This window comes from Osmia bicornis, chromosome 8 (genome assembly GCF_907164935.1).
Source record: "Osmia bicornis bicornis chromosome 8, iOsmBic2.1, whole genome shotgun sequence".
Classification (NCBI taxonomy): domain Eukaryota; kingdom Metazoa; phylum Arthropoda; class Insecta; order Hymenoptera; family Megachilidae; genus Osmia; species Osmia bicornis.
Window position 1 is genome coordinate 4,314,080 of NC_060223.1, and position 14,763 is coordinate 4,328,842.

General features: G+C 35.2%; 1 protein-coding gene across 4 annotated transcripts in view; it reads left to right on the forward strand.

Moving 5' to 3' along the window:
* Positions 1-14,763, forward strand: part of LOC114878173 (potassium/sodium hyperpolarization-activated cyclic nucleotide-gated channel 2) — a 72,196-nt gene that overhangs the window by 46,279 nt on the left and 11,154 nt on the right. For 2 of the 4 annotated variants that reach the window (XM_029191664.2, XM_029191665.2), the window contains exon 6: positions 9,146-9,253. The exons of the other annotated variants lie outside the window; for them this stretch is intronic. In XM_029191664.2, the coding sequence (XP_029047497.2) occupies positions 9,146-9,253 (108 nt within the window). The remainder of the gene's footprint in view (positions 1-9,145; positions 9,254-14,763) is intronic. 4 annotated transcript variants of the gene reach the window in all.

Here is a 14,763-nt window from a genome sequence, read left to right on the forward strand (position 1 = left end):
TTCTTCGATATTCTTATAAAAATAGAATTGATAGAATTGATTGTAGAGTTAACGCATTACGTACAAATTTCTTTGTCAGTTTTATTATGCTCGTTATTTTAAATAATTTGAATAAAATGGTAATATATAAAAATTAGAAATAATTTTTTCTTGGATGAAAATTTATTTCTTGTGAATAATTGTCAATTTAAAGATATTTATATTCAGAATAAGCTTTCATTTAAAATGAAATAAAATGACTGTTTTTATTACTTTCAAATAACTAATTGGAGTTTTAATTATTTAGTATTTGAATGATTCGAATGACGTTTTATTCAAGATAAAAATTAATTTCTTATTCTTGAATATCTTTGTTTTAGCCGAAATTTCTGTCAGAAGATTAATTGAAATAATGTTCAACTCTGGTCGTTACCATATGTTTACTGCCAAAGAAAGGAAAAAATATAAAATTTGTGATATTTTAAATGAAATATTAAATGAATTTAATTTATAAACATTTATTTTGATTAATTTGATAAATGAACAGAATGTAATTTCCTTGATTTTTCTTCAGTATATTTGAGTTAAATCAAAAATTTCTGTTGCATTGAATTTGGAAGTCCATATCTTTTGATTTAACAAAACTATTACATAATTAATTTTTTCGAACTTTAAGTTTTAAATTGATATACCATAAAGGCAATTTAGAGATACTTTTATGTCATGAAATTATAATTGTCTGCATACAAATTTCATTCGAATCTGTTGTTCGTTGCAATCCACAACCAGCCATTTAGTATTAAGAATATCAAAGAAACATTTACACAGTTATTTTCATTACACTTTAAGCTTTAATTTGATGTATCATAACTGCTATTTTCCAATACTTTTATTTCATGAAATCGTGACAGAAGATTTGATATTCAACAAGCTGAAACTATCCTTCGTTCGTTCTCTAAGTAGAACAAGTAACTCTAAAGTCAGACTGTACAGTATTTTCGTACGTAATGGGTTAATAACACCGAAGAATAGCGAAGGATCTAGCCGAGAAACTTCTGAGAGAATACCCCGATATCACTGTTATGTTATAGATAAGAATCTCCCCATTCTTTCTTTTTTATTTGATATCAGTTTGATCGTGTCTTGCCTCTAGTGTGGCGCAGCGAACAGACCAACGAATCAATCAAGCTTTCCGTCCAAAGATGAATTTGTTTTATCACTTTTGAATATTACACGCGTCGAGAGAACGTCTTATTGCCTCCCTCTGCTTTATTTTCTCCTTTGTTTTCTGTTCTGTTCGGCGAGCCAGAATCGCCGAGGCGAGCTTGCGTTGCCATTCATCTCTACTTCTTCTTTTTATTTCTTCGACAATCGCGTGAAAAATTAGGATCAATATTCATTGCAAAATTATTGAAATAATCCCGTCGAATTTGCTTCGTTTCTGTGAAGATCGAGGGATCTCGTATGCTTTTAATTCTCTAAGGTAGAATTTGAAAATTATCAAATGTTTTTTAACAAAAAAAGAATAGCATTAGTATTACAAAGTAGAATATTAAAAATTTTTATTTGAAAATTAGTAAATATTTTTAAAATAGTCATTTTCATTGCAATAGAAATTCAGAAACCTTTCTCCATTATTTAATTAATTATTTAGTTTAATTATTTAGTTTAATTATCATTAATGTAGAGGAGGAATAATAATTGCGGAGACAATTTACAATTGAAGCATTCAAATCTATAGAGTTTGAAGGGTCATTTTAACCGAAGATAAATCGGATATTGAAAGTGTACGAGATGCTTTAACGTCACCAGCAATTTGTCAGAAAATCGAGGAGATAAACGAGCAATAATTTGCTCAATTAACGCCCTTCATATTGTCACCGTATTGAAATCATAACCGTAGAATGTCTTCGTCCGTCTCTACTGAATCGATTCGCTTTAATGAACACGATTGCAAGGATAATGACAGCCATAACGATAATTGTCGAGTATGGACATTGAAATGGGAGCTTATAATTGGACTTAAACAAAGAAGATGTTCGGAATTAATCAGGTGCATGATTAAGAACATGGGACACTTGTAGTACAATTGTATTTAATAATAAATCAAAGAAATTTCTATTCAAAAATTGTTTGTAATAAAATAAAGATATATTAACTCTTTGCAATCTAATAGGGTAATGTATACAATGATTGATCCTTAAAAAAAAAGAAATATAATATAATGCGTTTTTTAACCCTTTGACTGCGAACCATGGAGAGAGCCCAAGACCATGGAGAAAGGCTTAATTTTAATTTAATTTTGCATTTCATATTATTTTTATTTTCAGTCCTACACTGTCCCTTCAAAAATTATTCTTAAATAATAAAATATAATTATCTTTCGTAGCCTGAATACATAGAACTGTAGTTTATTTATGTAAAAAACGCATTATATTATATTTTAGGAAATACGTTACCTTATAAATATATTGTAATTTGTATTTTATCTTATTTTATAATCCTTATTTAGAGTTACTCGGTCAAGAATAGTTAATCATTTTTAATTTTAAACAAAGTTATTCTACAAGGGTCCATAATAATTTCACTATTCAGGACTTGTGAAAGAGTGTTCAAAATGGTTAATACAGTCATTCCTAGTTCAATACGAAAATCAATCGATACTTGATTGTATGAAGTCATCTATGATGCATTGTTTCCATGAAATTCGCCCGATTCTGCGAAACCAGTCAACGTTCCAGGGAAACAGATGTCAAAGACGTTTCGTGCTTCGTGGACGTTTATAAAAAGTGTTGGTGGATCAGCAAAAAACAACGCGATTAATGATACACGATACACTTGGGGGTGTACTTTCAGATTTTCAAATATTTTGCAGATTTAGGATGTAATTCATATTGGTGGTCCAGTCACGATGAAATAGATTCGTGGATCGTTCAGATGCTATTTTAAAAAATCAATTTATATATAATACAAAAATTGAAATTCTTATTTAGTTCAAATTTGTAATTATGATTTTAGAAAGAATTAATTTTTTCTATTCTAGAATTGATAATTTAATTGATAGAATTGATGAAATTGTTTAATAAAATTTGAAACTTTGATTTCTTATTGAATAATTATATTTACGTCATTAAATTGTATTTGAACAATACACAATACGAACACAGTTATACACCCCTATATAATGATTTACTCTTTTCCTAAAAAAGTAGAAAATATAATACAATGCATTTTTAACCCTCGTACGACGGACCATGGAGAGAGTCATAATTCTAATTTAATTTTGTACTTCATATTATATTCATTTTCCAAATTTTACACTGTTCCTATAAAAATTATTTTTCCAATACATGAAACACTTTTGTTTAAAAATTATACATTTAACTTTCGGTTAATGTCCTTGTAAAATATAATTATCTTTCGTAGCCTAAATACTTTTTGTTCCGAATAAAATTATAATTTATTACCTAAGAAACGTATTATGTTATATTTTCCACTTTTTTAGGAAAAGAGTCAATCATTATATAGAGATCAATAACTGTATATTTTACTCTAATCATTGCCATTAAAATTTAAATTTCAAATCTATTATTTTATAATATTTTTGATCATAATCCATATTCCAAAATCAATCTTTCATTAATCAAAATTAAATACTTCTAGGTAAGCATAAACATCTTCATATATAAAAATATATAATAAATTAAATATTCTGAAATTATCATTATATACACTTCAAATTTTGAACATTTCTAAACGATTTCGTGACTGGACCCTTAGAACTAAGTTAGGCTGTTAGGCTGTTCGACGTGAAAAACACACAAAGAACAACATTAAAACAAGGAAGTAGCAGGCGTATTGCGAGAACACGTTTCCGAATCGGTTTTGCAGATCCCACTTTATCAACAGCCGGAGAGACACTACGAGCGTCGGGCGATACCGCCCCAACCAGACCGAACCAGCAAGGTGTGCCTGCCTAGTAACCCCGAAACCAAGGCCAAATGCCCTTTCTTGATTCAAGCGTTCGTTAATTTAAAACTTAATGTTTCTACGTATAAATATTATTACATATATATACGCTAGATCATTACACATACTATATATATATATATATAATGTTTTCTGTTACGGTTATTGATTATCGTTACATATACCTGTTTATTATGATCGATTGATTATCGTTGTCGTTTGGTTTGGAAGTTTCTTCTAGAGAACGTGCATAGTCTTGCCGTGTACCCTTTTTGTTCTGTTGAGTCGTCAGTAAGAAAAAAGAAAACGGGACACGTTTGACACATCATACCAACACCCATGATACAGTGGTTTTTTTTTGTACTTCCAAAGAGCCAGGTCAGGATCAAGAGCTTTGATTGATCTTTGTGTACACTCGGGTGCAATGTAAGCTTCTTTTGGTTAGAAATAAGTGTAGAGAAAGAAGTCTTCCATCACTTGTCTTTGGTTTTGAGAGAACCTTGGGACTGAGTAGAGAGAACCTCCTTTCTTCAAGCGATGGGATATACCTTCATTTATAATTTTTCTTAACATTTTAGTTTTTGTAATTTTATATAGCTTGTTGAATTATATTTTAAGATTTATTTTCAGAGTTTAATTAGTTATTAATAAATCAATTAATTGAGTTTAGTTTAATTTTCAGAATAGATGTAATGGAATAATGAAATGAAGGAAAGAATTGAACAGCATTGAATGACAGGCAAATTACAAATGCCTAAATAATTGAAAGAAAACAATAGAAAAGTATTATCTTAAATAATATTGCTAGGATAACGTATACAGTTACTGACCCTTTTGTTAAAAGAATAAAAAATAGAATATAATGTAACTTATTTCTTAACCCTCGGACAGCGGACCATGGAGAAAGCCCCAATTCTAATTTTTCTACTCCATAACATTCTTTTATTTAAAAGTTATACATTTAATTTTTTTATCAGTTTGGGTCTCATTTGACTCAGGTTCCGCTGTTAAATAATAAAATATAATTATTTTTCGTAACACCAATACTTTTATTCCAAATTAAATTATGTAAGAAACACATTCTATTATATTTTCTACTTTTTTAGAAAGAGGTTCAATAAGTGTATACGTTATCCTATTGTAAAATAACAAATCGAAGTTTGAAATTTGAAAATTAATTAATTAATAATTAAGGCATCGAGTGCCCATTTTCACTGTGTCATTCAACATATTAAGATAGAAAATTGAAAGATTCTATTTGAAAATCCCAAATCCTTGCCCATTTTCACTGTGTCATTCAACATATTAAGATAGAAAATTGAAAGATTCTATTTGAAAATCCCAAATCCTTGCCAATGGCCATCAAACTGTTAATTAAACAAAAGAAGCCTAAATTGCACGCGACCGTACACTCGGTTTCGTTGAACCCTTTTTTTATTTTTTCTCTCTCAACACGTTCGCTACCAATGTTCTGAAACTTCCAATTATTAAATCCCATGGTATCGAACCTGTTAGAGATCGACGTTGTTGCACGACATGGTATAGAGTTGTGATTGGACGAATGACATAGAAGATATGTGTGTCTGCATCGTGTAAGTTACGTGACATGCATTTGATATTCATAGAATAGATATTCGTAACGATGTTTTAAAAAACGTGTTATCGAAAGTATAATAAATTAAAAAAAATATTGACCAACAGAAGAAAAGCTCTTGATCCATCTAACCATTCTGTCTGTCCGAAATGTCACATGGATCAGAAACCGACAAAAGTTACTCAAATAAGAAAAACAAAATGAAACGTACCCATGTCACACGTTAATCTTATCTAGATCCATGTGAAGGTCCTTGGGATCGACTTGGTATGATATGCTGTCATGTGTTTTCTCGCCCCTCTTTGCGAGGCTTCGTTCGTTTAGGTATTAACGCGAGTTTAGCGTGTAGCCATTGGGTCGTGTCGAATAGAATCCACGGTGTTCATCGTTTTCAAAGCTCACCTTGGTGTCCCTGCGAAGCTCACCTGCTTGGACACAGGTGCGCATGTATATCGACCACGTGGATCAATAACCAACCATTAAACATTGTTTCGTCCCAAAATCAAAAGAAAAAAGAGCATCAGAAGGATGTGAAAAATTCACGATCTCTTGTAATATCGATGATCACAGTAATCGCGATGTTTGATCAGGAACCAAGTATCCTCTTAAAATAAACAAAAATCAATAAAAATTGTATTTAAAAAAAACAAAAAGAAAAATGAACAGAATGGAGGTATTCGACACGACTGGTTGCTCTGCAGACGAGAAAGTTGGTTGGACTGACTGCGTAGGTCTGCCTGTGAGTGTTAGGTGTATATATTAACCCTATTTTGCCCGAAGTACATTTTTGTTGCCGATGTGCCCGTGTTCGGTGTGTGCTCCCTTGTGTTACATTTTTTCTTTTGTATTTTAACCAGCTCCTAACGAAACCCCGGTTGAACGGACAGACGTTAATCCAATATAGTCCAGAGTTGCGTTACTTGCTTGCTGTTCTATGTTGTTTAGATATATGCCTGGTTCAAGGTACGAGCAAAGATGTGTAGGCGTTTAGTGGAGGGGGAGAGAGGGTTTCGTTTACCCGGACGCCTTTGGTTCGGGGCGGGGACCGCTAGGTGGCGGCGAGGTGAGGGCGTTCTCGCTGGCGGTCGCCCGGCAGGAGTTCCAAATTGCGGTATGGTACAGGGTGATCCTCTCGCTAGTGGGCTCAAGGGAAATATCGCTACACCATTATGAATGGATCCAAGCCCTTTTCTCGACGGGGGTGCATACTGTAGCTGTGTCCGTGAAAAGGTATCGATGACAGAAAAAGGAATTGGACCACTTCATGCTATTATGGTGGCATTTCCTTTGAGTCCACTAGCGAGAGAATCACCCTGTAGGTGTCTGGGGCCAGGGATCGTCTGTTGTCAGCCCCACTGGACGAGTCCGACAGACGGTCCCGAGACGAAACGCCTTTTTCTCTCCCCTCTCCTACAGATGTACCAACCCTTGTTCACCCTCGTTCTATGTTTCCGTTGACCCTGATTTTGTTACGTTGCCACCGTGTTCCGTTCACCACGTTCCCCCTTTGATACTCGGACGGAAGACGACTCCGTAGACAGAGATTTGAAGTAGCCTCTCCGATAGGTCGATCATAGATGTCTTTAGGAGGCTCGTTTGTTCTTTGCAACTTTAATGCTCGTTTTAATTTTTTGAGAGACTTTTATTCGTTCTTGGGAATGTTGTAGTCGGATGGAATTATTCTGTAGCATCTTTACAGTCTGAGGAATTTGTACAGATTTCAAGGTTGAAACTTTGGAGATGATGGTTTTTATTGAAATTCTTGTAATTTGCATCCAAGGGAAATTATTTTTAAGAATATAATTAACACCTTGAATACAGGAGGAGGAATTCACAATTTTTATATTTAATATTATATTAATTTTGCAAAATGATAGATGGAAATTTTCAATTCAGAAATGAAACCAGTGCTACCATTTAACGTGTTAATAATAAATTGCTATTTTTGTTGCAAAGTAATATTTGAAAGATTGTCACTAAAATTTCTGCCACTCCTCTCCATCGAGATCTCCATCGACTGTTCAATGATCTCTTCGCTTTTTCTCAGCGTCGAACGATGACGGGTCGTTTTTGCGACGTCCTACTCGAGCCGCAACCTCGAGGAACCCCAGTGAAATGGATCTTAGAGAACGATCAATCATATCTGTCGCGAGAAATGATAAATTACTGGGGATTCTTCTAAAATACAACCGCTGTTTCTCTAATTTTATACATTCTCACGAACAGTTCCCATTCTTCGTGTCTGGAACGATTAATAACAGGGAGTTTGTAATCACGTTACGGGTGATTTGTGGTAAACTTCTGTTCCACTTTCTTCAAAATTTCTCACGATCATTTAATTCTCAAATTTGAAAATTGATAAATGTTTGCATAAAATTTTGTCATTTGGATACCTAATCTCTCCAACTTTCGCTCACCGTCGCTATTGATTGGCTAAACCGATCTCTCGAGCCTTTAATTAACGAGCTTTGACAAGAAACTGCGGCTTCACGCTTGGCGCGGACTGCTGCAACCGAAAGCTTTTTGATACTAACGAATGGCTTTTCTTGACTCTTACTTCTTTACTTCACGAAACCCATCAAATTTACTCTTCTCCTTATTATTACAACCATCACGATCATTCTTTGAAATCAATCTCTGCAACACGTTATCTTAATTCACAATTGCGTCCACCGATCATCGTATTATAATGCACCCTTGAAAATGAAATTTAAAAAAAAAAAATAATAAATACACACGAACGAACGGAACGGAACACGAAACACCAATTCTCCCAAGTACAACATTATTTTTCTGTTTCATTTTTTATTTTTTTATTCTCTTCTCCTTATGATCGATGATATTGTGTGGTTACGCGAGAAGAGGAACGGGTGATCAAGAATAAGGTCATCCAATGTTGATTCCATCTTGGTAACCGGATATAGCGAACACGACCATTATGGTGTATAGCCATGAAAAAAAAAAAAAAAAATGAAACAAGACACTTTGTTGCTCAAAGTTGCAAGACGAAGGAAGGGTGTATCCCGATTGTGTTTTAGGAACAGCGTCGCACGTGTGCGTCCCCCGAAAAGAAAAATGAAAGCGTTTTTGTCACGCACATGGAAGTTCTTTGTGTCTACCCGGCGAGAGAACGAAACGAAAAAGAAAAGGGTTAAAAAAAGAAAAAAGAGAGAACAAAGAAGTTGAATCGTCCTGTCGCCGATCTGCTCCTTCTCTTTTTCTTGTTCCTTATCTGTCACACGCAGTCTCTCTGCCTCTCTGTTTCTGTTTCTCTGAAAAGTAAACACTGTGACGACAACGCGTGATAAAAATATATTTTGACAAATATGTATTATTTTTATTTTTTTATTCTTTTTTTTTCTGTTCATTTTCCACCGATACCACAACCACCACATTCTGCGACGACGTTTCTTTACTTCCTTTCTCTCTGTGTCTGCCTTGGATTTCGTTACATTTATTTATTTATTCTATCCTCATCTTCCTCTCGTCTGTCTGTCTCTCTTATTCTATTTTTTCTGTCTGTTCTTTACACGAATTTTCTTGATAACCTTTTGACCCTCTTCTTACTACGTCTTGCTATGTCCCGCTTTCTTTTGTTTCTAGATATTGCAGAACCTACAAAAAATACGCGCTGAGCGGAGGGGGCGCCTATGTTCTGACAATATGAGTAAAAAGAAGTACGGTTTCAGCAAAAGCGACCTTATTTTTAAGGTAACCCGCCCTAAAGAATTGCGCGAGCTCGCGTCCGCTCGAGGGGTTCGCGATCGTTTCGCGCCGATCACGTCGAACCCGCCTCGAGACCGCGTTTCGTCCCGTTTTCATGAGACTCGACCGATGCCGTCCTCTGTTCTAAACGAATCTGCAAAATCATTGCACCTTGAAAAGAAAAATAAAAAAGAAAATGGAACAAAATCGTGATCGTACATAAAATGATAGGAAAATGATCGGTTTGCTTGAAAGAAAAGTAAATGAAAACACGCCCAAAGTGGAAGAAGAAAAATTCAAATTTTTGTTATTGAAGACAGTTGAGATGAACAAGATGCCAGATATAACGATAAAATAGAAATGATATTCTAAGTAGGATTCAGCGAGGATCATTCGATCAACGTCTCAGAAAACAGGAAGGACGATCACGAGGAGGCCGGACGCAGAAGCTGTACGCTGATTGGCTCGTTGGTTTATTACAAACATTCGCTTCTACTTTCCGCCGCATTATACATTACATATTACCCGCAGCAATAGGCTATGCTTCTTATACATTCACCATCGGCACCCGCCTAGCGATGAGAAACTACCAAATTGTATTTTATATATATATGTACTCATATATATATATATACATTACATTTATATGTGTTGCGTGTATTAATCATTAGAGAAATTTCACCGATCAAAGTTCCAAAATCGTGACAGAAAAATAACTAAGAGAAAAATAAAATACGACGCTCGTTCTCGGATAAAAATCGAAGCTGATTATCACTGAATTTCGTAGTCGAAATTAGCGAGGTATTCGTCCACGTGCGTTAAAAATAAATGATAAAGTTTCGCGATTATAGCAGACGTCTTCATGTAGAATATCGTCTTATTCGTGGATCCCTCCTCTCTGTCTCTTTCTATCTCTTTTTTCTCTTAATCTTTTTCTGTCTCTCTCTCTCTCTCTCTCTCTCTTTCTCTAATCTGTCTTTTTCTCTGTTACTATGCCTGAATTGCCATGTATTTTCGGTTTTTCCATTCCCAATTTCCACCTGTCTGTACCCTTTCCGCGTTACGATACTGTTTTTCTTTCCAAGTTCGATGGGGATCCCTAGCCCGAAGTCCCTAGGACTCTCTTGGTTATCCCTAGTGATCCTCCAGCGCAGGGATGGCTAACTGATGACTTAATCTTTTTATGTTTTTATTTTTTTATTATTTTGTTGTGTTTCGACGAGGTTATGAATGCATTTTTGAATGCAAAGTATTCTCTAGAATTCCCTAGAGAAACATACTCATTTCGATTTCTGGGAGTTGTTATGCGTTATGTCTTCGGTATTTGAAATAAGTATTTGTTTCAAAGGGTGTTGGTTCATTTAGTAACTTGACAAATGGATAATGCACTCGAGCGATGGAGTCTTTTTCCCCTACATCGCCTTCTTCCCTAGGGGAACCTAGTGTCCAACACGGTATACTCGATCAAATCAGACTTCCCTAGGAAAAATCGTGATATCTTTCCCTTCTATTTAGATATTCTCGAGGAGAATGTCGATGGAGGGAAGGGGGCCTCGGCCCCCCCACCACTTGCGTACGAATATTTACGCGGGAAAATTTAAATTGATATTCATATTTCTCAATAAGACATTAAATTTTATAATATTTAATCATTCAAAATTATATCATATTCTTTCTAAATTATTTTTAATATTAATATCGTTGAAATTAAGATTTTAAGAACTTCTTTTTCCCTAGAGAAGTCTGAGTTGATCGTGAGTGTACACTCAGGTGCAATATAGACTTCTCTTAGTTAAAAATAATTATAAATAAGGCGAGTGGTAAAACTCCTCTTCCCCTACATTTCTTTGTAACTAACAGAAGCCTAAACGCATTTAACCTATGCAGAGATGAACAAACGACTGATCCCAATTTCGAAACTTCCAAAATAACCAATCAGCCCCCCAATTCCTCTATTAGCTTAATTCCCATCTTTACAGTGTAGAAGGTATGAACTATATGGACTTAGACTTCTTCGAAGGGATAAGTTAGCCATCCCTGTTCTAGCGTGTCCCATAAAAGATGGTTGATCCGACGAGCCGGAACTGAACAGCCGGCCACACTCTGTAACCAGCCCACTTATTTCTCCAAGCACTGTCTCTCTTGATACGCTTTTTTGATCGCTAGACGGTGTGCACGATCCTTTGGAAACGAACGCACGTTGATTGGGCGTCCCTTCTCTGTCGCTTTGTTGCAAATCGCACATTGTGCCACTGTTAGCGATGGGCTGACATCAATTGTGTCTTTCTATCTTACAATTTCCTCGTTTTAAGGCTCGAATTTTGGACGTTGAAGATTTGTGAGATCCATGGGGAATTTTAGGGGAAATCGATGTGGTCCTTGGATTAAAACCTCCATGCCTTCTTTGTCTTTGGTTCGTGTTTCTACAGTCATCGATAGACACCGAAGTTATTCAACGATCTTTTTAATAAAATCAATAATGTAATAATGGAAAATGAATGAAAAATGGTGTGCTGTTAATTTGTTTCAATATTCGATAAATTGAATCCACCCTTAGAGTACCAGCTACCCCTGTGGCCATATATTTTAATGCCACGAAATCAAATCATTTTTTTAATGATTTTATTGACTACTTCGAAAAGCTGTTGCTTGCTTAGAAATGTAGAGCCGAAAATCGTAATTTTGCAACCTGCTTAATTAAAAAATAAATGCTTGCTAGGAAAACCTTATTGAGCTTTCGCAGATCTTCAACGATTCCAGAGTATGAAAATGAAAAAAATTTGGATTCCAAGCGATTCGAAGCCCATCGTTAGCTATCATCATGATAACCTACCCCTTCTCGAAGGATTCTCTCCCTAAAACCCTCTCACCCCTTTGTCACCCTTGTACGAGGCGCATCGCTGTTCTTTTCCAACTAGACGAGTAACGAGAAACGGAAATGAAACGAACCAGAAAGGAAACGGAATAACAATTAGGACGCATTGTATGAGAGTAGAGAGCTCGCTATACGATATTCACCCTTGTCTCGCCTACCCCTTGTCCCGTCTTGTCTCGCCTTCTGTTGCTTCTCGGCCAAGAAAATGCACCCTTTTGTGATTACTGGCTGGCTATCTGTTGTGTGTGCGTGGCTGCAAGCAGGCGCAGGAAAACAGAAAAGATTATAAAAGAACGAGTAAAAAAAAAAAGAAGATACGATAGCGAGAGGAAGAGGTGGCTTGCTTTCGTTGCTTAGAAGCCTGGCTTTTTTGCCGCTTGATGATCATTTGACTTGGCAGCTGGCGTTTCTTTTACGTTTTCTCTCTCTCTATCTCTCTCTTTCTATCACTCTTTCCCTCTCTTTTTTGTCTCTGTACCTGAGTTTTTCCTTTTTCAGTTTATTATAATTATCTAAAATAGAGCGCACTTCGTTGATTTTAGTAATCCTAGCTTTAATTTTCAAAATAATAGGGTATCATATATAATTGTTGATCCTTTTCCTGAAAAAATAAGAAATATAACATAATGTGTTTTTTAACTTTGGGAAGGCGGACCATGGAGAATGCCCTAACTTTATTTTCTACGTTTTACTTTGTTCCAACATGTGAAATTGTTTCATTTAAAAATAATCTAATTAACTTTAGATTAATATCCTTGTTTGGGTCACGATTGACCCAGGCTCTGCTCTTCAAGGGTTAAATAATAAAATATAATTATCTCTCATAGCCTCAATACTTTTTGTTCTGAAAAGAATTATAGTTTACTATATAAGAAACGCATTATATTATATATTCTAATTTTTTAGATAAAGAGTCAATAATTATAGGGTACGATATTGTATTGTTCCAATAGTAGTCATCCAATGTGAAGAACTAATTGCATACTAAAAATGACTATAATCACCCATGAAAATTTCTCATTAATTAACAATTTTAATTCCAATAAAATGTTTTTGGATGTACGTACAAACTATGGATCAAACTATGTAATAACAAAAGAGTTAATTTGATAATAATTATTCACCAATAATATAAAATCAACGAAATGTACTCTGTTCCACGTAACTATCAAAATTATCACTCCCATCGCTAGATAATTCCCTGATACCGAATATCACAAACTTATTTTGCATTTTCTTCTTTTCTCTTTGCGTTTCTTACCATCCACGTTACGTTTCATTTATCTTCTCTTTTTGTTATTTTAGAAAACGTCGAATCGTGTTATTTTGGTAGCCAGTGGATCATTTAGACGTTCGTTTGTGTTTGACCATCGAGAATCGTGTTAAACAATGGACCCTTGTGACTGTCTCTGGTAGAACAGACGGTTGGATGCTTCAGTTTGTTCGATGTAATGCCATCGTTCCTTTATTTTAACACTCTAGATTTACATTCATTTTATTTATTCATTTTTAATCATCACCCTCGTCCAGTTTCACCTTACCCTCTTTTGAATGACCCGATGTATCATGCGTATGCATATCCACTATGCGCGCGCTCTCATGCGTGAACGTACGTTGTGCAACACAAACCAAAAGAAAAAGAGAGAAAAAAAATAGAAAAAAAAAATGATGTGATCATCGTCGTCGTCATCGTGTTTGTTGTTGTTGTCGTGCCCTTGTCTCTTTGCGTAGCGCGCGTCCGTGTATGTGTACCGCATGACGATGTTTGTTAGTTTGTTCCTGTTTAATTTTTGGTTTATCGTCTTTTGTTCCCTTCTACTTCAACTTCTTCTTCTTCTTCTTCTTCTTTGGTTTTTCTTTTACGTTGTTGTTATTGTTATTGATGTTGTTGTTGTTGTTGTTGTTTTATTGTTTATTGAACGCCAGGTAATGTATTGATACTAGTTGTGGTCTAGCAGTAAGTTTTAATCATCGCCCTTGTTTCTTTTATCCGTAAATTTGTCCAAGTAGGCGCAGATAACAATCAACACACTGTTGACCTGTCATCATGGAATCATCAATGATACGATATAGTTGAACACGAGTGACCCGTTCCATTCCGCAGCCGTTAGTTAGATAACCCGGGTACTGCGCGCTTTGTTGTCGAAATCGAACGACGATACAGTTCGATGAACGATTCGATGATCGAATCGAACGATTCCATCGCCGTTCGATTTTCGGGGTCAACGATACACGCACCGTCACCGTCTGATATCGTTCGGATTCGATGCTCTGATTTGAACCGAGGCCTTCCTTGTCGCTCGTATTGAAGATTTATTTACATTTTTTAGGAGAAACTTTATTGCAACCTCTGGACGCATCGACACGCTGTCTGTGAAGCAGACGGTTCATTGTTAATTAGTTTTTTATTATAACATTTGGGAATTGAAATCCTTAAGAAAATAACGATTTAATTATGGAGCTTGTAATTCTCAGTTTTAACAATTTTATTATTATAGGCAAAGATTCGAAGCAAAAAAGATATGTATTCGATTTTGAATTTAACGATGTACAATTCGAGGCATAGTAGACTCCTTTCGTTACAGGGTGGGTGTAAAGAAAAGATCCTCCCACCAGAGGTCCGATTGGCAGTGAGAGTAGG